Raw genomic sequence first — 25,839 nt, 5'->3', positions numbered from 1 at the left:
CAGGGGCCACAGTGTGAGAATAAGGGGTGGGCCATTTAGAACAGAGATGAGGAAGGACTTTTCAGTCAGAGAGTTGTGAATCTGTGGAATTCTCTGCCTCAGAGGGCAGTGGGGGCCAATTCTCTGAATACATTCAGGAGAGAGCTGGATAGGGCTCTTAAGGATGGCGGAGTCAGGGGGGTATGGGGAGAAGGCAGGAACGGGGTACTGATTGAGAATGATCAGCCATGATCACATTGAATGGCGGTGCTGGCTCGAGGGGCCAAATGGCCTACTCCTGCACCTATTGTCTATTGTCTATTGTAAAACTCAGAGGTTAGCTTAGAGGGAATCTGCATATGCTGAGACACCAGACACCAGCGCCTGAGAAAGTAAAGATCATAAGAGGGAAGGGAAACAGGATTGAGGTTACGATAACAAAACCACAAACAGCTGGTGGAACGCACTGGATGGGTCCAGCCGCACCTGTGGAGGTAAAACCATGGTTGACATTTCGGGTCAGGAACTTGTACCAGGCCTGGTCGTGATCCCTTTGTCTCCACAGATGCTGTTTGACACGCAGCAAAGGGAACGAAGTTAGAACTGCAATCATATTCAGCAATAAATGCATTCAACTGGTGCGCTCGGTGTAGCATGTACATCTGGATGAATTTTATTTCCTTTTTCCTTTTTTGCTCCTAAAACTGCTGATGTGGTCTAAGCAATTGCCGTGAGAAGTTGTTTATCTTCGTGCAGCCTTGATGCGTAAAGGGGGAGTCTTGTTAAGAATCTTTGGACTTCTCATTGGACCGGCACCTGGACCGGGGCCAAGAACAGGGAACTGCAGACCAGCTGTCTTTCAAGTGGAGTTCCCGATGGACAGAAGGGTGTGAGAATCATTACTACCAGCCGCCGCTCATATCAGCAGAGTCCCTGACAGGCAGCAGAGCAAGAGACTTTAGAGAAGAGAGGTTTACTGATGTCAGGGGGGCGGGACAAAGGAAGGATATAGGTGGAGACAGGAAGATAGAGGGAGATCTGGGAAGGAGGAGGGGAAGGGAGGGACAGAGGAGCTATCTAAAGTTGGAGAAGTCGACGTTCATACCACCGGGCTGCAAACTGCCCAGGCGAAATATGAGGTGCTGTTCCTCCAATTTCCGGTGGGCCTCACTATGGCACTGGAGGAGGCCCATGACAGAAAGGTCAGACTGGGAATGGGAGGGGGAGTTAAAGTGCTCGGCCACCGGGAGATCAGTTTTGTTAATGCCGACCGAGCGCAGGTGTTCAGCGAAGCGATCGGCGAGCCTGCGCTTGGTTTCGCCGATGTAAATAAGTTGGCATCTAGAGCAGCGGATGCAATAGATGAGGTTGGAGGAGGTGCAGGTGAACCTTTGTCTCACTTTAGAGAGTTTGGTTAAGAGATACAGCATGGAAACAGGCCTTTTGGCCCACCGAGTCCACGCCGACCACTGATCACACGAGTTCTATGTTGCCCCACTTTTGCATCCTGCACACGAGGGGAGATTTACAGTGGCCAATTAACCTACAAACCCGCACGTCTTTGGAGTGTGGGAGGAAACTGGCGCACCCGGACAAAACCCATGTGGTCACTGCGAGAACATACAAACTCTACACAGACAGCACTCGTAGTCAGGATTGAACCCGAGCCTCTGGCACTGTGAGGCAGTAGCTCGACCGCTGCACCACTGGGCGACCCAAATTCCTAATTCATTTTACTGATTTCCACTATGCTTTTACAAACATAATATCTTTGTAACCTTTAAGTATTCTTTCACCATCAGTGATCTGTATCCTCGAAACCTGCTTGTATCATTACATCCACTGAGTTCCTCTAACAGTTTATCTTTTGGTTCAGTTTCTAGCATTGCAGTCTCTTGGGTCTCTTAGAATAACAAGAGGCTGTGCTACAGAGAAGGGTTGATGGGTCTAAGCACTAGAATGCTTGGTGCATTCCCAGCACAAAAAGTCTCAGCTCCATTTCAAGAAGGATGAAGAACTTTGCATGAAAGCAGTTCTTAGGAACAAGCGACTGGGTCTATTGACCACTGCGCACCTAACCGTGATACATGATGGCTGCTGTTGTCTCAGATTACATTGCAGCAACAGCAGTTTCGACCATGAGACTGGATGCTGCTGTGGAAGCTCGGAATGCAATAATGTAAGTTCACCTCGCAATGCTGCAAGCTTGGTCCACTCTCATCCTGGCCATGATTATCGGTATTCAAGGGTGCTTGAAAGGTTTCACAGCAGTCCAGCAATTGCAACCCAGTTGCTACTTCTTTTCTGGTATGAGTTTCAGTTGAGTTTATTCTCACGTGTACTGAGGTACAGTGGAAAGCTTTTTGTTGTGTGCTAACTAGTTATCAGAAAGACAATACATGATTACAATCAATCCATTGTATCTAGTCATCAGAAAGACAATACATGATCACAATCAATCCAAGGACTGGTTTCACACAAAGTTCTGCATCCTTCTTGAAATTGAGCTGACGCCTTTTGTACCAGGAATGCACCAAGCATTTTTGTGTGTAAATTTCTAAGCTGCTGAGCTGCTTCCTGACATCGATGTCAGATAGCATGCTTCGCCGGCCTTTGCCAAGATGGCAGCATTTGTGCTCCCACCTCTCCCACTCCGCTAGGGCCTTGTGTATTGTTATCTTGCCCATCCAAACTACTGCCATCCACACTGAGATGGTTTGGTCCAGAGCTGAGTCTTTTAGGTTCAACATTGCTTCAGAAAAACCTCTGAGGTCATCTGCAGTCTCCTTCATCAAAACTGCATTGCTTCCACAAATTCCCCATATAAATATGATTTAAAAATGTATCAGTCACATCACGGAGAGTGGACTTTTGAAAACTTGATGTAAGTGTGAAAACCACCAGATGTTTGCACGATTGTTACACGGCAAGAAAAAATCAACCGGTTGATGATTCGTTAAGTGTGGTGGTGAAGAGGTTGGCTTAACATTGGCCCTTTATGCTTCTCAATGTGTGTTCAACAGTACATTGGCTGTAGTGCAGACCCACCAAGTGACACCACTGGTAACTCAATTTAACACTCACTTTCTTTGCTGAGTGGATAAAATGGCATAAATCTACATTTCACATTCTTGAAATTAATTAACAGAAGTTATATTGATGTACTGAAAGCAGCTCTGGTTAAAATTTTAACACACATGAAATATTTTTAAATTGCAAATTGGGTCATAATTTCACAAAACTGATAACTTTTCCAAAACCAAATCAGATTTTTAAACAAAAAAAACGATGTGACTTCCCATGATAGTGAAGGCTATGGACAAAACCCCACACAGGAACGCAGATACTGTCCTATTTATCTAACAATTGATTGATTCTATGTCTTTGTGACCTAAATATTTCCAGAAGTTATATAGGACAAGTCGAAGGGATGAAATTACATTCTTCCTTAATGAATCTCTAGTTGGAAATCTACACCACTATGCTAAAAGCATTTTTTCTAACAATGAAAACTTTTCTGCAAACATAGATTATTGATAAATAAAAAGCACCCTACCTCAAATGAAATGACTATTGCTTAATAACATGGTTTTTTTTAATGGAATACAGGAATGTTAATTAGCTCAATTAGATGTCATGTCATGTCATTTTCTGTTCCTGTTAAAATCTCAAAACTTTACATTGAGCTACTGAAATTTCTTAGAATCGGTGAACATGAAAATGTTATCTGAGTCACAATCGTTTTCACTGGAAAACAAATAAATAATTCACCACTTTCACTTCTTATGCAGCAAGCAAATTGCTCACTGGATTACTGTATAATATGGAGAGACTTTTCCTCATTTGATATATTCTCAACTGGAGTGAACCTCACTAATGATGAGATAATTGCCTCTTGAGTGCCTGTTACACCAGCAGTTCTTTTAGTAAGAGAACAATGCATCATGTTTTTTTTAAACTATTTTTTCAATTAGGTCATATGATTAAAGTTAATAAAATTTGTTGTTCAAAAGAGAATTCAATCTAGCTCAGCTGTCAAAACCTTTAATTCTGCTATTTGAATTCAAGTTTCTAATGATATTACTAGCTCATGTGTGAGAAGGACACAAAGTGCTGGAGTAACTCAACGGGTCAGGTAGCATCTCTGGAGAACATGGATAGGTGACATTTCGGGTCATATCATATCATATCATCATATATATACAGCCGGAAACAGGCCTTTTCGGCCCTCCAAGTCCGTGCCGCCCAGTGATCCCCGTACATTAACACTATCCTACACCCACTAGGGACAATTTTTACATTTACCCAGCCAATTAACCTACATACCTGTACGTCTTTGGAGTGTGGGAGGAAACCGAAGATCTCGGAGAAAACCCACGCAGGTCACGGGACCCTTTTTCAGCCAGATTTCACTTTTTTTGTCAACCAGCATCTGCAGTTCCTTGCGTCTATAGCTTATGTATATCTTTAGATCACTAAGTTGCTCACTTTTACGAGGACATTGACAGGACTAGAGGGTGTGAGCTATAGGGAGAGGTTGGGTCTCTATTCCTTGAAGCGTAGGAGGATGGGGCGAACTTATAGAGGTATACAAAATCATGAGAGGAATAGATCAGGAGGATGCACAGAGTCTTTTTACCCAGATTAGGGGAATGGAGGACCAGAGGACATAGGTTCAAGGTGAAGGGAAAAAGATTCAATAGGAATCTGAGGGGTAACTTTTTCACACAAAGGGTGGTGGGTGTATGGAACAAGCAGCCAGATGAGGTAGATGAGGCTGGGACGATCCCAACATTTAAGAAACAGTTAGACAGGTACATGGATAGGACAGGTTTGGAGGGATATGGACCAAGCGCAGGCAGGTGGGACTAGTGTAGCTGGGACATGTTGGCCGGTGTGGGCAAGTTGGGCTGAAGGGCCTGTTTCCACACTGTAACACTCTATACTCTCTATGACTCTAAAATACTCAATCACAGTCATCCCTAACCTAAAAAGGCAAATTTGGAGCGAAAAAAAAGACCCATAGTATGCCAGTTGTCAAAGATTCAGAATTGCCCATAGTTGAAAGTAATATATTCTCAAGACCATAAAATATTGCGAACCTTGTTATTAAACACAAGCTTCGTGGTTCATCACTGACCGCATTCTTTTTATGTAGGCATATTTTTTTCTTTTGTCTCAGCAGAGTGTATGCATGAATGTGAAGTTCGACACGCGAATTGGAATGTTATTCATTGTTGAACCACCAACCTAATACAGCTATTATAACTATGTGCCTGGGATATTATATCTTCTTGTTTTTCATAACAAATGGCTTACTCATCCATGTAATCTGTTGGTCTCAATGTCAGAACGCTTCATTAGAAAAGGGAAAGCAGATGAGAAATGAAGGATATTGCCATATTCGCGATATCTGTTGATTCACAAAGAATGAGGCACTTCTTCCTGTAGCCCCACATGCGGGTCAGAAAAAGGACTACCCACCATAATTTCACTTTTAAGAATGAAGTCCATAATCCTGTGCATCATGGCTTACAATGAAAGCATCCAAAACCAAACCTCCCCTTTACCCAAATTCTCCACATCCTTCCTGGAATGGGATGACCAGAATTGCATGCAATACTCCAAATGCGGTCTAACCAAAGTCCTGTAAAGCTGCAATATGATTTCCTGACTCTTATACCCAATGCCCTGATGTATGTCCGCATGCATACCACATGCCTTCTTTGCCACTACATCTTATTGTGTTGCTGCTTTCAGGGAGCTATGTACTTGGATAACAATGATCCCTGTGTACATCAATGCTGTGAAGGGTTATGCCTTTAATTGAACGTTTTCCCCTTACATTTTCAATCCTAAAATGCAACACCTCACCATTGCTCGGATTAAACCATCTGCCATTACTCCGACCATTTCTGTTGCTGCTCTATATACTGCTGTTTACTTTGACAGCCTTCCTCGCAGTCTGCAACCAAAGCGATCTTAGTGTCATCTGCAAACCTACTCACCAACCTGTCCATGCTAATGTCCAAGTCATTTATAAATATCGTGAACAACAGAAGTCCCAGCACAGATGCCTGCGGAGCCTGATATTCGCCTGAATATTGTTCTTCCACCACAACCCTCTATCTTCTATCAATAAGCCAGTTCTGAAGCCAATCACTGTTACTGTGGTGCATCTTAACCTTCTAGGTCAGCCTGCCATGGGGGACTTTATCAAATGCCTTATTAAAATCCATGTTGACAACATCCTCCGCCCTACCCTCAGCAATCACCTTCATCACCTCCTCAAAAAACCCAATTAAGTTAGTAAAACACAACCTGGCGTGCACAAAGCCATATTGACTATACCTAATTCACCCATTCTCTTCCGCATGGAAGTAAATTCTATTCTGAAGAATCCTCTCCAATAGTCTACCAACCAATCTCTGCCCTAGAATTCCCTGGATTCTCTCTATTTTCCTTCTTAAATTAAGGGACAACATTAGCTACTCTCCAGTGCTCCCGGACTGCACCTGTGGCTTGAGAAGACACAAAGATCATCGTCAAGGCTCCTGCAATCCCCTCTCTTGCTTCTCTCAATAACCTGGGATAGATCCCATCAGGTCCTGGGGATTTATCCACCTCCAAGAGCCCCAACAACACATCCTGCTTGATCTCAAAGTATCCTTGCATATTAGTTTTCTTCCATATTAGTTTTTTGGATCTAATTTGCCTCTGCATTGCTTTCTATGGACTTTTACTGTTTATGTCCAGCTGCATATGAATTTTTACCCAAAACCTTTGTAAAATCTATGTAGAATAAATTAAATGCATTGTCTCCACTCAGCCTTCTTGCTAAATCTTTAAAAATTCAGTCAAGTTGATCAGACATGACATCCCTTAACAAGACCATGATGGCTGATTCTGACTAAACTGCTTTACTAAATGAAGGTTTATACTGTACTTCGAATTTAATCTAATAATTTATCCAAATCCAAATTTAAGCTAACTGGGCTGCAGTAATTTCTTTATTATTTCCTTGGACTATCGTTGTTCGGACTTTGCTGGCTTTACGTGGCACTAAACGTTATCCCCTTATCATAGAAACATAGAAAATAGGTGCAGAAGGAGGCCATTTGACCCTTCGAGCCAGCACCGTCATTCATTGTGATCATGGCTGATCATCCACAATCAGTAACCTGTGCCTGCCTTCTCCCCATATCCCTTGATTCCACTAGCCCCCAGAGCTCCACCCAACTCTCCTCCAAATTCATCCAGTGAATCATGTATCTATACACTGCGAATGGCTCAATTGTAATCATGTATTGTCTTTCCGCTGACTGGATAGCACGCAACAGAAGGCTTCTCACTGTTCACGTGGCAATTAACAGCTGAACTGCACTTTCCTCCTCTTTTTCAGCCATGGTACAACATTAGTAGTCTTCTAATCCTCTGACCTTTAAGACATTGAGGACAAACAATAGTGGGGCACAAGGCGGCTGGATCTATGCCTGTAATTTATCCTCAATAAGATCTATTAATAATCCAACATGAAATTATCAAGACGAAATTGCTCTCAATAGTGTATCAAAATTAAAATTATCCACTCATTATATTTTAGAAAGAATTTAAAAAGTGCCATCAATTACACCATTAAAAAAAAGTTTGTTGAAATATCAGAGAGCAAGATAAGGGATCCATCCGTATGAGCAGTGTTGACACCATGTACAATAAACTTTTACTGTTGCTTAAAAATAGAAGAGAGTGGCAAAATTGTTAAGACACTGTGGACATTATATATTAATCAGATAGTGAAACTGACAAGTACTTCTATTGGCTTTTGTGGTGACTATAGAATTGAAACATACAGTAGATCAACTGTCATTTCAGCAGCTGGTTACAAGACATTAACGCTCATTTGACAAGGCAAATCCTTCCTGAACAAATTGCTGAATAGTTGCAAGCTGCAGCATTGGAAAGCTTTACAGTGTTATTGGTTCTGAACAAACAATGGACTGTGGTTTTCAGTGTCAATGCTACGTGAAATATAGCTACAAATGGTTAACTAATCCTGAAAGTATTTTTAAATTATATGAACACATCTGCCTAATCCAAGAGTTTAAGTAACAGGCCAGTATTTATACAGAAGAGAGTTGTCATGCTACAGCTGATGTACCATAAACCCAAACAAAAAAATTGGTCATTCTGTCTGAAAGAGTATTAATATATTGTTTAATTTTTCCATTTTTGGATTGCATTTATTAATGTGCAATTGGGGTCTCAAACAACAATAAAGGACTCACAGAGTTTGGTTTTATTTAATATATATAAAACTGCATAAGAATTCCCTGTCTGCAAATTGTTTTGACTAATTCATTTTACTCTCTTTCTGCAGAAATACCTGATTTATAAATCACTGCAACATGCAAAATCACCATTAAGAGAGTCTGGATAACACTTTTGTGGCAGGAAAGCTACTCAGTTAGGAATTGTGTCAAACTTATTTATACAGAATACGAAAATAAATCACTTGTTGAGGAATATTGGTATTAGTATTGTTTTATTATTGACATCTGTATTGAGGTACAGTGAAAAACTTTGTTTTATGTGCTAGCCAGGCTAATCATATATCACATGAGTACATCAGGTTGTGCAAAGGAGAAAATAAAAGTGCAGATAAAAAAATCGCAAGACCACAATGAACTAGAATTAGAAGGACAGGAATTTGGGGTTGGAAGATCAGGGGATTGGAAGATTGGGGTTTACAAGCCTTGTAAGAATATGTTACCAAACAAACCGAAGGCAAACAAAAATCAAAAATTGAACCACTTATGATCACTGAAATTGTACTGGCAAATCATTTCAAATTTGGATTGCTTCTTTCATTTAGATTACATTACATTTCCATAAAACAGATATTAATAAATCCTCTAAAACTTCTACTATTTTTGATATTAAGAATTCAAAGAACATCACACTTTAGAAAACAAATCGTTATCTAAAATATAAACATGTACAGTTCTGGAAATGTATATCAAATTAGTGAAAATTATTTTAATTATTTATTTCCATTAGGAAAAGGCTTGTTGCACAATACAATATGTCCATTGTCTTGAAAAAGTCTCAAAATGGCACTTAATTGATAATCAAACAAAATAAATATTCTACAAGCAACAGAAAGAGTGTTTCTCTTCTCACAGTGGAAAATCAGTAGAGCAAACAACTTTAAAATCCCATCCAAAGCAGACAATTTTATATCTTGGAAAGAAAAACAAAACAAAAATCATTGACTTCTGTTTGCAGCTAATACCCCAGTAATGATTCAAATATTTTTTTCTCAGCATGAATTAATCATTACAATATATTGATTCATATAGTAAATTGCTCACCGATTGTTCATTTAAGTCCTGTGGGTCTTCCATGTGGGGGTTCCTTGGTTTCCTTTTTTAATCTGCAGAAGCCTTTTCTGCCCCTCCAGATTATAGTGAGATCGCTGAAAGAAAACCAGACTGCATTTGCTTCTGTCTTTCACTTACAACTTTATTTTAATCAAAACATTTATAAGGCACATGAGATTTTGAGCTGTTTTTTTGTAAGAAAAAGAAATGCGCCGCCCATTATCCAACTAATTGGTGTGGAGATATTTGAAATCTAGTCCCATTTTGTAACATAACTACCTAAATTATGATTGCGGTGTAATTGGTCTGAAGGTGCTGGAAAGTAATTAATGTGAGCAGTTCCTGTCAAACCAGCATCCAAGCCAACTCCTGAGAAAACAACATTGGTGATAAAAGTTTTTAGAATACTGAGGGAAAAATGCTCAATAGGCATTTAGCGACAATCCCTCTTAACTGCAATCAACTTGGTATTCTAGCAGAAATGGTTCTTATCCAATTACCAATGTACAATCCCTTCTCAAAGGCAGAATAAATTCCTTTAGGATTATGTGAAATACACAGAATGATAGAGAACAGGCTGCTTCTCGTAACATGCAAAATGATAGGCACTAACCTGGTTATGTCAAACTGATTAAGTAAGCTGCTTGCTGTAGGATATAGGAAAGTGATAGGGACAGTAAACCTCAACAATGCTCCCATTTTAAGTTGATAACGTTATTCTAGCTGTGTCATTTGGTGAAACTGAAAATATAATTTGATGGTCATCAGTTTCAACCTTATTGTGGCCCATGGGTAAAGAATGTTTGACTCCTTTCCTCCCTGCTGTCTTAGAATGTTTAATTGCAGGCTAATGGTTTCAAATGACCAAACTAACGCACTGTAACAGTTGCAGGAGGTCAATTAGCGGCCATCAAGTTGCTTTGACAGTATATTTGTGATACAAAGATGGCCAATGAGGCATTTTCCTTCAATATTTTGCCTTCTTTTCCTCTTGCTCAAAATAGTAACATTTATTGTAGATAAATCTGCATGCCCATGTTGTGCATTTAAAGCAATTTGTGCAGCAACCTAATTCCATTAATATATCTGAATCAGAATGAGTAACTCATTGTTCTATAGCATTGCCTTCACTGCAGCAATATCAAATATCAAAGACAACAGCAGAGAGTCCAATCACATTGTCATCTACGAAGGCTGTCCTTTAATTACTTTAAAATGTTTAATGGATAAACTTAATTTGAACAGCTGTTGGATAAAGCCGAGTTTAAACCTCATAACATAATACATGCATGTTTATTTAATTTCTGCACAATGACAGAAAAATACTTCATAATGCCAAATAGTTGGAAAACAGTAAATCACTGGGAAGTGTTATGCAAGACTCTTGCTTTATTGATTCATTTATTGGGATCTGAGCATCATTGGCATGGCCAATATTTATTGCCAATCTCTAAATGCCCTTGAGAAGGTGGTGGTGAGCAGTCTTGTTGAACTGCCAGAGTTCTTCCAGTGAAGGTGCTCCCACAGTGCTGAATTGTAGGGAATTCCTGGATTTAAACTCAGAACATGAAGTAATCTGAACTGGCTAAATACAAACTTCTATGATATGGACATCTCAGGAGGAATCCAAGATGGACCATCTGTTTGTTTTTCCTTGCTGAAGCTAATTTCAAGTGCTTCAGCTTTATCCATAGCACTCACATGCCGTGCCCTACTGCCATTGAGGATATTCCTGGAATTAATTGCTCGTCACGATTTTTCAATCAACTCACACACATGCAGATGAAATGTTTGCTGGACAGCTGTAAGCTTATAATCTATTAAAGTAAAAACATTTTTATATATTGCCCACCTTTATTGAATTTTGCATGAAATATGCATTTTGGACAATCTAATTCACAGCATTAAAATATAAAAAATACACACTTCATTTATTCGTGTCCTTTGCGGACTGAAACACACAACCTGTAAGAGCACGCTGGTTTATCACTTCATTGTCAGAGGTGCCACGTTTTTGACAAGATGCTAAAGAGGGCTCATCTTTCTGTGCAGATGAAAATATTTCAAAGGAAAGGAAGTTCCCCAAGAGCCTAGAGCAATAAAGCTGCCTCAGACAACAGCACTGAAAAGAGATTTATCTCGTCATTCATAAATTATTGCTTTTTAGACCTTTCCCTGTGCAAATTAGATGTTGCATCTGCTCGCATAACAACTGGCAACTGCACTTTAGAAATAATCTATTGACTGTAAAGTGCTTTGAGACATTAATAAAATGGGCCTGATATCAATGATATTCAATATATTGTACTGTTAATGTTGTTCAATATATCGTAACTGTTACTGTTATGGTACCTCCAATTACATTTTCTTCATTCAACCTGCACCACCATGCAAATTAAACTATCGATAAACACAAAATAAATTAGTACGTTTTCTGACTAATTTAAATCATGTAAATTGTTATATTTATTTTCTTCTCAGCATTCATTCGATAATGGAAACAATATGCTTTTAATTAAAGAACTGAGTGGTGTTCTAAATGATACCTTTAAAAATGTTGTAAAATGGCCACTATTACAATAGACAATTGACAATAGGTGCAGGAGTAGGCTATTCGGCCCTTTGAGCCAGCACCACCATTCAATGTGATCATGGCTGATCATTCACAATCAGTACCCCGTTCCTGCCCTCTCCCCATACCCCCTGACTCCGCTATCGTTAAGAGCTCTTTTTAACTCTCTCTTGAAAGCATCCAGAAAAATCGGCCTCCACTGCCTTCTGAGGCAGAGAATTCCACAGATTTACAACTCACTGAGTGAAAAAGTTTTTCCTTATCTCCGTTCTAAATGGCCTACCCCTTATTCTTAAACTGTGGCCCCTGGTTCTGGTCTCCCCCAACATTGGGAACATGTTTCCTGCCTCTAGCGTGTTCAATCCCTTAATAATCTTATATGTTTCAATAACATCCCCTCTCATCCTTCTAAATTCCAATATATACAAGCCCAAATCCAAACTTCTTCATATTTGAGATGTTTCAATATCATTTTCAGTTAGGTTATTGTCACATGTACCAATACATGATTACAATCGAGCCATTTACAGTGCATAGAATAACCTTTAGTACAAGGTAAAGCCAACAAAGTCTGATCAAGGATAGTCTGAGGGACACCAATGAGGTAGTTCGTAATTCAGGCCTGCTTTCTGGTTGTGGTAGGATGATTCAGTTGCCTGATAACAGCTGAGAAGGAACTGTCCTCATAACTATATAATTGTGATGTTAATGTAAATACATTTCCATTGTAGTAACTTTAGAATGTTGGTATTGATCAACATCCGATTTCCAGCATGAATTACTAATTAACATTTTAGTACAACTTGCCCCACCTGAGAAATTGGTTAGGGTGGCAGCCCATGCTGGAAATTGGTACAGTAGAAAGGTTATTATGACATTAATCCGCATGTGAGTTTGATTTGATGCCAGGGCTGCCAATTTTGGCAACTGTGATGGAGTTAATGCCATGCATTAGGCATACATACAGAAACTCAAAGCGTGACAAACTCATTACCCATGACATTTAAAGGATTCAATGGCTTCCTACTTTATTTGTGAAAGATAGAAAGGAGTGCTGATTGTTCCCGTGTGTGATGTTTGCAACTTGCAAAGTTTCTAATATCGTTGGAGAACGCAATGGCTGATTCAATTCCATCCTACATTACCATTCTCTGTACTATAGACAATAGACAATAGATGCAAGAGTAGGCCATTCGGCCCTTCGAGCCAGCACCACCATTCTATGTGATCATGGCTGATCATCCAATACTCTTCTGCTGTCTGCCTTTGAGCATTTATGGCCATTCCTCTGGGCTTCAACATGACAGGGAAAGTGATGAGAGGATTTGCCAGGAAATTTAGAAGGATTGGGAGTAAGGCTTTTAGCAGGCGACCCAAATCCGCAAAGTGTGCTCAGGAAGTAGTTGTATTTTACACATCTTAGTGTGTTCAAGAGAGTTAGATATGGCTCTTATGGCTAATGAAATCAAGGGATATGGGGAGAAAGTAGGAACAGGGTATGGATTTTGGATTGAATGGCGGTACTGGTTCGAAAGGCCGAATGGCCTACACCTGCACTATTTTCTATGTTTCTATGTTTCTCGTACTTCATTAAGGTGTTCCCTACTGATATCTGTCATGTGCTACACAGCAACTAACGAACCAGGCTAGTAATGCTTTGCAAGCCTTTAAGATAACTGTTGTCATGTATTTGTAGGACCGTACTAGTGATATCATCCATCTTACCTCTCCTTTTGGTTGCTATTTGTTGCTATTACCAGTTGTCCATCTATGAAGCATCGTCAATGCCTGTTCACCCAATTGGTGCAAGACATACAGTGGATTAGACACTGTATCTTGAAGGGTCTTTGTGCCTGGTTTCAAATAGAATAGTGGCCCTGATTTCATGCTCTATTAATCCTGCTCAGAGCTTTAGATCTGCTTTCAGAGTTTCCAATGCCTCATACCTTTCAAGATCGCCTCTATCCTATTAAACATTTTGCGATGTATACTCATGCCATTGAAGGGCGTACTTGATATCCTTCCCATTACCCATTTAATTTCCACTGCAGTTGGAAATCACTCCTCATGTGTGGCAGTGAATGGCTGAGCGATCAAACTCCTCTGAGCCTCTCAAATGTCAGCAGACTTGCTGGAAAAGCCCCAGAACTCTTCTGATGAAACATTAACAATATTAATATATTATTAATTTAAATTGAGCAAATTTCTGTACAGACCTAATCGATCACTGCCAATAATTCTATTATTAATTTTATCCTTTAGAAATATATATGCATTTGCATTTATATGTCACATTTGTATTGATATGTTATATTACAAATGCTATTTTATTTCTGATGATGGAAAAGCTCTTTTTATATTTACATACAATCCCAAAGAAGAATTCTATTTTGAAGATATAGACGTATAATCACTATTAACAAAGGGGGAAACCCACTTCAACACCTTTTTAATCACCTTCATATAAAAGACAAAAAATAAATAACTTCTACTTCACCATCATGCAATAACCTTTCAATGAGAAATCTCATCATTTCTGTCGACATATAGTAGCTGGAGATTGTAATGTTAATGACATTATGGAATGGAAGCAATGATCTATGCAACTCACAGGATCATCATGTTCTACTTCAGGAATAATACTCTCCATTCCAAATAACAACACAGAGAGTGGACACATAAATAAGAGTATTGCCACAACAACTTCAGCAAAATTCATGTAAAATCTATGGTACGCATCTAACATTTTCAAGTTATTTGAGTGTAGAAGAACCTTCGCAATATAACTGGATGACAGATGTTTGCTCTTCTAACCTGGGTTGACTCTAGAGGAACGGTTTGAGTTATGTAGCATGTAGTGAGGTACAAGCAACGTCAGTTGTGGCAACATTGCCAGGAGATTAATTATGAACGACAAAAAAGAATGTGGCTTCAGTGTAATGTTGCTAAAAGCATACTGAACATATGCCAACTTACAACCATGTTTTATTCTAAAGGGAATAAATCCCTTAGCTCAATACTTGTAGATAAAAGATCCCAACAATCCTATGTTTTGTTATAAGCAATATTTTCTGGACTCTTCAGGAAAGCCTGGTTATAGTCAATCCTTCTGCTTAAACTGCCCATTGATTCTTAGTTTTTTAAACAAACAAATATATGATCAGGCCAAATGAACAATTGACAGGAAAATTTTGAATATATGATGAATTTCATTGAATTACATTAGCAAAGGGAAATGGTAATATTTTCTTTGGCCCAACACCAATCATGGCACCTAAAATCAAGACTCAATTCTACTGCATGAACTGCAGAAATGGACATGAAGCAAAGTGAGATGTTTAGTCAAGAGAGCCTAGGAGAAGCTCAAGGTGAAGCAGCCAATTATATTTCAATTTGTAGATATAATTTTCACAGTAACCCAAAATTTCACAAGGAAAAGTGTAAACCCAACAGTCCTGAAAAGCTGCAAAAAATAAATTAAAAAGTAATAAAATGCATAATAAAAGAAAATTGAAATAGCAATAAATACACTTGGAGAAAGATTGATAAAGGAAATGTGGTCCCATCAAAGCCAATTCCGTAATTCTATGATGACCAAAAACAGAATGGCAGATTTGCAGAACAGATTCTTTACATTCATTTGCACAAAGGAAAAAGAGGACAAAATATTAGCTAAGCAAGGGTAGTCAGCTGGAGTTTTTCATGCCCATATTTGACCTCATGACATGAGACTTCATGAGCTCCAGCGTTAATGTTAAAGATTCCCAGAGAATCTCTGTTTATCTTTATTCCATCACATCTGATAGCTTTATCCTGCTGGTAGGATATAAAATACTTGAAGATGTGGAACTTAAAAGATATTAGCTAAAAAGGTCTGACACCATGACTATTCCTATCTTAATAAACTAACACAAATTAATGTTAGTGAAGAGAACTTAGCAGGGTCGACTGGTTTTTGCTGCGACCAAATCTTATGTCCAGGAAAATGTTTGGTAGTTTATCAAGTCCCATTCTCATTACATATGAATGTATCTGCTAATTACTGTTGGGTAGCCTGCTAAGCCTTTTAGAGTTGAGAGCCCAACTACACTCTCAAGACTTTTGGGACTGGAGTCAGAGTCAGTTAGGGCAGCATATGTAGAAAGGAACTGCAGATGCTGCTATTTACCAAGGAGACAAAAGGTGCTGGAATAACCCAGCATGTCAGGTAGCATCTCTGGAGAAAAAGGAGGGGCTATGTTTGGGGTTGGAACCCGAAGAAGGGTCCCAACCGAAAAAACGTCATCCATCCTTTTTCTCCAGAGATGCTGCCTGACACGCTGAGTTACTCCAGCACTTTGTATCTTTCTTCTGGTTCTGGCTCTGGTTCTGGTTGATTACTGCGCAAACACCTCATAAGTGGTTATCTCACGCAGGTCGGAATGAGTAGAGTAGTGATTACATTTTGAAGTGGGCCTTTTTGACCAAGTTGAGGAGATCTAGTTGCTCAATCCCCTTCAATCAAGGGCAGCAAACATCTTCTCCACAGGATACATGAACAGCCTGAATTTTTAATGACAATTCAATAGTTTCATGGTCACAATCACTGATATCAGCTTATTTTTCAGATTAATTTAATTAGATAGATTTAGTTGCCCCAGCTGCCACTGTGGAATTATACTTTATGTCTCTGGATATTATGTTGGGACAAGTGTCAATAATTAAAATCTTTGCATGTTTTAATCTGCAAAATGCACGTGATATTTACCAGTTTTCCTGTATATTACAACAATTTTCAAAGTCAATTATTTTTGTTATAATTTTGATGAAAGAAATGAGGGGATATAAATTCATCCTTGATCACGTCATTTGGATATATATGCAGTCTGGCGATGCTTGTGTTTTACATCCTGATTCCAAAACGGATTTGGGAAAGATGCTGTAAGCCTCACATTCCCTTTTATCTGCCTGTCCCATACTTAGTTCCAAAGTGGCGTTAGTAAGAACATAGAACAGTACAGCACAAGAACAGGCCCTTCGGCCCTCAATGTCTGTGCTGAACATGATGCCAAGACCAAATGTGTTCACTTGAAATCTCTTGTGCAGTAAAATCATGTGAGTAATTTCAGCCTCAGCACCTGTTTTGACAGCCATGCTGGCTATCTCAGATGTCATGGGTTAGGTGCATATAAGGTTATTGGAGATATCGTAGCTATTCAAGGAGGCTTTGACCACATTGTTGAATCTTCTTCTCAAGCCCACTTGGTTGTGTCTTTCTGTGACAGAGCTCGGAATAGAGTGCTTGATTTGGGAGACTGCTGTTGGGCATGCGGTCGACATGGACTGGTCTACTTCTTCTCAACTCTTTCACCAACTGGAACAGCCCTCCATAATACACTCTGTCCAGCATGGTCATCAGTTTATATGTATCTGTCAAACCTTCCTCAGCTTTCCATTCTCAAAAAAAAAACAATCACTGACTCTCCAGCCACTATTCTTAACTGTGTCCCTGATCTCAGGAACCAGTTTTGAAAATTACTTCTGGCTTCTCTCTTTGATGTGGCAACCAGAACTGATTATCACATTAAAGAGAGCCACAATACTGAGAGGCTGGACGAGTGTTCTATAGAGTTTCAGCGTGACTTCCTAGCTTTTATATATTACATTTCTATTGACAAAGGCAAAGGTGTATATACATAGAAGAAGATAGACACAAAAAGCTGGAGTAAATTAGCGGGACAGGCAGCATCTCTGGAGAGAAGGAATGGGTGACTTTTCGGATCAAGACCCTTCTTCAGGTTATGAAATATATATATCATATATATGATTTATTTGGATAATATACAAAACAACGTTTTTCAGTTTACCTCAGTACTTTTGACAATAATAAATCTAAACCTAAACCTAATCCCAGATCAATGTCACTGGAACTTTTCCCATCACCCATATTAAACTGATTAGCCAGTGGTAGATGGAATTATCCTTACTTTAAATCTTCCTGATGAGAGAGTAACATTTGCTGCTCTCCATTTCCCTGCCATATATAAAGAGAGTATTTAAAGATTATGATCAATGACCCCACAACTTTCTCTTGTACTTTAAAATTCCTTCATTGCATCCCATCTGGTCCTGATGGCTTACCTATTCAGCAAAATATTCTAAACCTCCATGCAATCAGTTGTCAATATCTCTCCACTATCTCTTTTTTCACTATTAGTTTGGAAGGGCATTCTTCTCTGGTAAAGACAGGTGAAGAACTCACTTAGTACATTAACAGTGCCCTCAGAATCCACATGCTAGTTTCCATGTCGGTCATTAATAGACGTCATTTCTCTACATGCCATCCTTTTATAATATACATGCCCATGAAACAATTGTATATTTCTATTTATGTTGGCAACTAATCTTTTCTTAAATGCTCTCTTTGCTTTTCTTATTTTAATTTTTTCTCTTCCTATGATTCTCTTGCGATGTCTGGTTCCTACTGGCATTTATAATCTAACACCCACACCTCATATGCAGCCTGTTTTTTATTTGCTTTACCGTTTGTTGTATGGCATTTCTCTCTCATCCAGAGAGCTCTAAATGTGTTTATTCGTCCTTTGCCAGTAATTGTAAGTCTGTAGTCACTTGCAAAGTTCTGAAACAACACATACTCATGAAGAGAACCATTTTGATTTTCGCTGGCAATAATTAGAAACTTCTGTTGAAGCAGGAGTATTTTGCAAAGCGCCTTTCATATAATTCATAACCAGCTAAAAACTGAATGGGTGTTGACTCATAAAAGATCAGTCATTTGTGAACATGAAATAAGACAACATGCTCGAACAGGAGGTACGTGTTTGGAATTGAAAGTTTACAACATTATGGAAAGGAATGCTTTGAAAACACAACTATCAATGCTGAAAAATTAAAATAAAAAGCTAAACCAAGCAAAATATATTGCAGATCCATCAGCACCTGAAAAGTGAAAACATACATTAACATTTCATGCAGAAAGAATCATTAGGTAGAACAAGGGTTCCTATGTTTTCAACTAGTGAAAGAACTACTGTCCATTTCTCGAATTGTCTGCTTTTATTTCTAATTCAGTATAGACTTTCATATGATTGAGTTTCACGGGGTACGTCCATTGCTCCCTGAAAGTACACAAGTAGAAAGAGTGGTAAAAAACGCATATAGTATGCTTGCCTTCATGGGTCATGGCATCTATATACTAAAACTCTCATTTGTTTGTTTGTTTGTTCCTGAACTACAGCCAAAACGGTACATTATAGCGCAACAATTTTAGGCCCACCTTACTCACCGTCGTCCCTTTGGTGCAAATGGAAGAGGTTTCATTGAAATCGGTGTTATATTTTTTAAGTTATTCACATTTTAAAGTTTAAATCTATCTCCTAGGGAGGGAGGGGGGTGGAGAGGAGGGGAGGGAGGGAGGTGGGAGGATTAAGGGGGTTGAGGGGGATGGAGTGGGGAGAGGGGAAGGGGAGGGGAAGGGGGAAGGGAAGGAGAAAGGGAGGGGGAGGGGAGGGAGGAGGGAGGGAGGGGGTGGGGGAGTGGAGGGGGTGGAGGGGGGGGGGGTCGGAGAGGGTGCTGCACCAATGCAGGAGAGGTTTGGGCCCAACGGGTCCACTTGGTCTAGTTGGTTATAAGAGTCAGGAAGTCATATTGCAGCTTTCAGGACTTTTGCTAGGTTGCATTTGGAGTATAATGTGCAGTTCTCATTACAGAAAAGATGCTGAGGCTGCAAAGAGTGTACAGAAGAGGTTTACCACAATGCTGCAAGGATTTGAGGGTTTTTTTACACAGAGAATGGTGGGTGCCTGGAATGTGCTGCCATGGGTGGTGGTGCATGCAGATACAATAGTGGCATTTACAAGGCTTTTAGACATGCACATGGACATACAGTGTATGTGGGATATGGATCATGTGCTGGCAGAGGGGATGAGTTTAACCTGACATCATGTTCAGCATTGAGATTGTGGGTCAAAGTGCCTTTTCCTGTGTACTGATCTATGTTTGAGTATGTATCACGGTATCAGCAAAATTATTTTTATTTTCATAAACGATTGATGGAAATGTGATCAGTCTGACATATCACAACTTGTAAATTTGTAGAGTTAGGTTATTTTTTTCCAATTTGTAAGTATTCGGTGAAATAGACAAATTCAATTGTGCTGTGCAAATACCGATTAATTGGGTGTCTTTATTACTTTTAGACTTTTAGTCATACGGCATGAAAAGAGGCCCTTCAGCCCATCGAGTCCACGCCAACCAGTACACTAGCACTATCTTACCCATTGGGTATCTGCCTCAACTACCTCCTCTGGCAGCTTATTCCATATACCCATCATCCTCTGTGTGAAAATGTTTCTCCTCAGGTTCCTATTAAATATTTCCCCTCTTACCTTAAACCGGTTCTAGTTCTTATTTCCCTTACCCTGAGAAAAACATTGTACACCCTTTCCCATCCGTGGCATTGAAGAAATGTCATCTCTGAAATAGAATCAATAACTAAAGCAGAACCAATTTGCAATTTAAGGAGAAAATTATCATGAAAATGTACATTATTCCTTGAAAGAGGTATCACAGGTTGACAGGGTGGTAAAAAAGACTTTGGCATGCTGGCGTACATCAGTAAGGGCATTGAGTGTGGACATTGGAATATTATGTTGCAGTTGTACAAGACTTTACTGAGGCCACGCTTGGAGTATTGCTTTCAGTTTGGGCAACTTGTGAAAAAAAAGATGCCATTAAGCATGAAGAGCTTTATTGCTTGCAGTGTCAGAGATCCCAGTGATAATTTAGAGGTATATAATATCACGAGGGTCATAGAAAGGGAAACGTAAGGTCTTTTTCCCAATGTTGGGGAATCAAGAACTGAAAGCCATGGGTTTAAGGTGAGAGGGCAAATATTTAACAGGAATCTGAGGAGCAACATTTTCACACAGAGGATAGCATGTATATGGAATGAGCTGCCAGAGGAGGTAGTTGAGGCAGGTGCAATAGCACCATTTAAAAGACATTTGGACAGATAAATAGATAGGAGAGGTTTAGAGGGATATGGATCGAACGCAGGCAAATGGGACTACCTTAGATGGTAGCTTGGTCAGCATGAATGAATTGAGCCAAAGAGCCTGCTTCAATCATGGCATGACAGCAATCCCATGATTCTCGGGAATGGAATAAGCAGGATGTACTAATATGGAAATGGGAGCATTAAGTATAATACAAAGTGCTAGAGTAAGTCAATGGGTCAGGCAGCAGAATGATTCTATGATCTACGGCTTTTAAAAGATATTTTGAATACATCTATGGTAGAAAGGGTTTCGAGGAATATGGACCAAATGCAGGCAAATGGGACCAGCCCAGTATGCCAATTTGGTTGACGTGAACAAGGTGCCTGTTTTCGTGGTGTATAGCTCTATGACTTTATGACTCTCTGACTCAATGATTCCCAATGAGCGAGAACAAAAACAGTTAAACCAATTTTTGTGACAGCACTACAGAAGAAGTAAAGGAGATTTATGATGAGATTGGTGGGCCTGGAGATGAGGAGAGGCTGGCTAGGCTGGCTTTTTTTGGATAAAGGACAACTCGCTTTTGATTCTTTTGCCGCTTACCTTCAGCAAACTAATTCACAGGATCCAATTAACCTAAGAGAAAGCCCTTTTGATGAGGGAGGAATCTGGAGGACTTGGGGAAACCCACACAGTCACATGGAGAACATGCAAACTCCACACTACGGTCAGGATCTAACCCAGGTTGCTAGGGCTGTTAGATAGCAGGACTATCATACCACCCCCAGCTTTATTGCATTCATCCTTGCCCACACATTACTCAATTTAAGGTGAATTCAAGTGCATTGTTCATATGTCATTGTTGTCGGGAGACAAAAGCAATGGCTACAAGAGACAAAGGAGATTGTTGCATGATCAGTCCAAGAAGCTGACAGTCCAAGAGGCTCACAAAGGAGATTGTTGCATGATCAGTCCAAGAGGCTGGCTGGAACCAGTTCAGACCAACGCCAATCATGTTGCTGCCTCCAGTGTCCGAGAGTAAAATTATGCTTGGATACTACACGACAACAATCCCATTACCCTCCAGACTGGAATGAACAGGATGTTCTCAGAAGGAAATGTGAGCATTAAATACAACACTAAGTGCTGGAGTAAGTCAAGGGGTCAGGCAGCATCAGTGGAAGGAATGGATAGGCATTGTTTTGGCTCAGGTCCATTATTCTGGTTTCATGATTTAACAGGAGATGTTCGCGACCACTGTATATGGCCAAGGTGGCTAGATGTGGTGAACATGTTGCACATGTCCCAATAATGACACTAAATACAAATAAATATTCTATCCACGAACCGTTCTGAATGTATTTTAAATTTTGTAATTATACACAACTCAACCACTTGTTCTGGCAGCTCATTCCATATACCCACCATTAAAAATTTGGCCTCTCAGGTCCCTTTCAAATCTTTACTTTAAATCCTAATCTAGATTTAGATTTATCTGCCCTGGGAAAAAAAGACTGACAATCTACACCCCTCGTGATTTTATAAATCTCTATAAGGTCACACCTCGGCCTCCTTCACTCCAGGGAGGTCCCAAACTATACCAAATCTCCTGATATTACCCAAGCCCTCCAGTCCCGTCAATATCCCTGTGAGTCTGTTTGCACCCTTTCTCCTTCTAATTGTATGGTGACCAAAACTAGGAGTCAATATCACCAACAACATGGACCATCCATATTGAAGCAATGACCAAGAAAGCACACTAACACCTCTACTTCCTTAGAAGGCATAGGAAGTTTGGCATGTCCCCTACAACTCTCACCAAGTTCTACAGGTGCACCATAGAAAGCATTTTATCAAGAGGCATTACAGCTTGGTTTGGGAACAGCTCCATCTAAGACCGCAAGAAATTGCAGCCAATTTTGGACACAGCCCAGACCATCACACAAACCAACCTCCCTTCTTTTGACTCCAGTTATACCTCATGCTGCCTCGGCAAGGCCAGCAGCATAATCAAGGATGAGTCGCACCCTGGCCACTCTTCCCCTCTCCCATCAAGCAAAAGGTATAGAAGTGTGAAAATGCACACCACCTGATTCGGGGACAGTTTCTTCCCAGCTGTTATCAGGTAACTGAACCCTAGCACAACCAGAGAGCAGTGCTGAACTACTATCTACTGCTTTGATGACCCTCGGACTATCCTTGATTGGACTTTGCTAGCTTTGCCTTACACTAAGCGTTATTTCCTTAGAATGTATCTATACACTGTAAATGGATCGATTGTAATCATGTATTGTCTTCCTGCTGACTGGTTAGCATGCAACAAAAGCTTTTCACTGTACCTCAGTACACGTGATAATAAACTAAAGTCAACCAAACAATGCCTACAAAGGCTCCTGTATGCTCATCCTAGATCATCTCCTCCCAACTGTGGAATTGTGCTGGATGCCTCCTTCCACGAGTGGTGACTAGGTCTCATGGAGACATAAGTCTTACAGCATGGAAACAGGCCCTTCAGCCCAACTTGCCTACACCGGCCAGCATGTCCAATCTGCACTAGTCCCACTGCCAGCATTTGGCCCCACCCTCAGCACCAACCTAAAGACCTCTAACGGCTTGTTATTGGTCTTAATGCCTCCATTATTCAAAGACATATAAAGACATTTTAAATGGATTTAACTCATTAAAAATAAAACATTCTACAAAAAAGTTAGTTTTTTGAAATCAAACCACACTAAAGGCACAAGAATAGGCTTTCCAGCCCCGATGTCTGTGCCACCATTAAGCTATTATCAATTTAAAAACATAGGGAGAAGGCATAATTGAGAAAAAAAACCTTAACTTGATCTTATTTTATTTACTGGTCAGTGACCCCATTCAAATCAATGGAGTAGTCCCTTTAAGGCCAACCCATAGCTGGCTTGCAAATAAAGACTAGATGCAAAGTACATCCATCCCCACAGGTCAGTTTGATCTAGGCGTTGTTGGACTAAGTGGTGAGTCTGTTGGGGAATATTGGGGAAGTCCAGAACCAGGGGTCACAACTTAAGGATAAGGGGGAAGTCTTTTAGGACCGAGATGAGAAAACATTTCTTCACACAGAGAGTGGTGAGTCTGTGGAATTCTCTGCCACAGAAGGTAGTTGAGGCCAGTTCATTGGCTATATTTAAGAGGGAGTTAGATGTGGCCCTTGTGGCTAAAGGGATCAGGGGGTATGGAGAGAAGGCAGGTACAGGTTACTGAGCTGGATGATCAGCCATGATCATATTGAATGGCTCGAAGGGCCGAATGGCCTACTCCTGCACCTATTTTCTATGTTTCTATGTCTGGTGGCAGAGAATGTGAGATGGGGGGTGTAATTCAGGTGCCAGACATCACACACATCTTCCACCTTCTACAAATCACACACTGAGGCATGCAGCTGTGGTCTCTGATGTGCTGCCCTATCAGAGTAGGAAAAGGCCCATTTCTCATAAATTGCCGATCACACCTGAGATCAATCCAGCTCAATGCAGAAACTGGGGGGGGGGAAAGTTCTTAATTTAAAATAAATGTAAACAATAATTTCAGCTTGTGCTATGTGATGAAGCTGTTCCGCAGATGTGAAATTAACAAGTTCAGCAGAACTACATGCCAGGAATGTGAAAAATAAATAAAACAGCTGTATGACTGCTCTCAATAACAGTGAGTACATAATGCGCTAATTCATTTTAAAATACATTCTCAGCATATGGGCATTGCTGGGAAGGTTGGCATTCATTGTCTATCCTATTTACTTCACAACAGTTATCGTCAACCTGCTTTTTTACTCTGTGCATCTCTTGAGGCCACTTTGCAGTGCAGATTACTTTATCACGTTGGTATGGGACTGGAGTCACATAGAGACCAGATGGGTAAGGATTGTGGTTCCCTGGATGGACTTTAGTGTAATTGTAAGAAGGAGCTGCAGATGCTGGTTTAAACCATAGATACAAAAAGCTGGAGTAACTCAGCGGGACAGGCAGCTACTCTGGAGAGAAGGAATGGGTCAGACCTGAAGAAGGGTCTCGACCTGAAACGTCACCCATTCCTTCTCTCCAGAGATGCTGCCTGTCCTGCTGAGTTACTCCAGCTTTTTGTGTCTATCTTTAGTGTAATTGTAGCAGTTTTATGACTTTGTCACTTTCTTGATACCTCTGTGCATAGTTACATTTCAAAACTGAACCCCAATTTCCACACGTCCCTGATGGGATTTGACCTTGTTGTTTGAGATTATTAGACTGGTTTTATCCTGCATGATGACTTGTCTATTTTTATGAAACAAAGTCTGCAATCGATTATAACAAGTGTCAAGTTTATTTTATATATTTTCTAAAATAATATGGAATAGTGAAAAAAAGATACAAGTTCTAAAAACAAAATAATTCTGCACCTTAATCCAAAGTCATCTGACTCCTTCACAGATGAAATAATAGCCCTGTAAGTGTTTTCTATGGAGTGCTATATTAACAGTTGAGGCCATGTGCTGTATTAATCTTATACCAAATCTAAGTCATTAAGTTTGATTTTTATCCAAATTATTTTATTTCTGTTTGTGAACATATAACATTATAGCATAAATCAAATTAATACATGGTGGTGATTTAATTAATTTCTGGTGATAAATCGACTTATCTGTAACTCTAAATACCCCATGGATCTTAGGCGCCAACATGGCAGTAATTTGTGATTTTTGTTCCCTGTTAAGAGATTAACGGTTTCAAACATTAAATAGCAAAACTGACTGGAATAAATTGGACGTTAGTGTTGACCAAACTAGTGAATGTGCACTCAATATGCATTACAGATTCTTCTGACCAATATCTTAAAAGTGGAATTAAAATATTTTTATGAGCTGGATAAGTTTGATTTTAAAATAATGGGCAGGAGGTGT

At 39.8% G+C, this 25,839-nt stretch overlaps 1 protein-coding gene across 13 annotated transcripts in view; it reads right to left on the bottom strand.

Annotated features, from left to right (window-relative positions):
- The window catches only part of eya4 (EYA transcriptional coactivator and phosphatase 4), a 396,477-nt gene that overhangs the window by 367,249 nt on the left and 3,389 nt on the right, over positions 1 to 25,839 (bottom strand). For all 13 annotated transcript variants that reach the window (XM_078399767.1, XM_078399768.1, XM_078399769.1 and 10 more), the window contains one exon: positions 9,351 to 9,454. In XM_078399767.1, the coding sequence (XP_078255893.1) occupies positions 9,351 to 9,383 (33 nt within the window). In that variant the 5' untranslated portion in view covers positions 9,384 to 9,454. Of the gene's footprint in view, positions 1 to 9,350; positions 9,455 to 25,839 lie in introns of those variants that run through there.

The sequence above is a fragment of the Rhinoraja longicauda genome, chromosome 5 (assembly GCF_053455715.1).
Source record: "Rhinoraja longicauda isolate Sanriku21f chromosome 5, sRhiLon1.1, whole genome shotgun sequence".
Taxonomy (NCBI): Eukaryota; Metazoa; Chordata; class Chondrichthyes; order Rajiformes; family Arhynchobatidae; genus Rhinoraja; species Rhinoraja longicauda.
The sequence above is the reverse complement of the archived record's forward strand: the minus strand, read 5'-3'. Positions and strand labels throughout refer to the sequence as shown.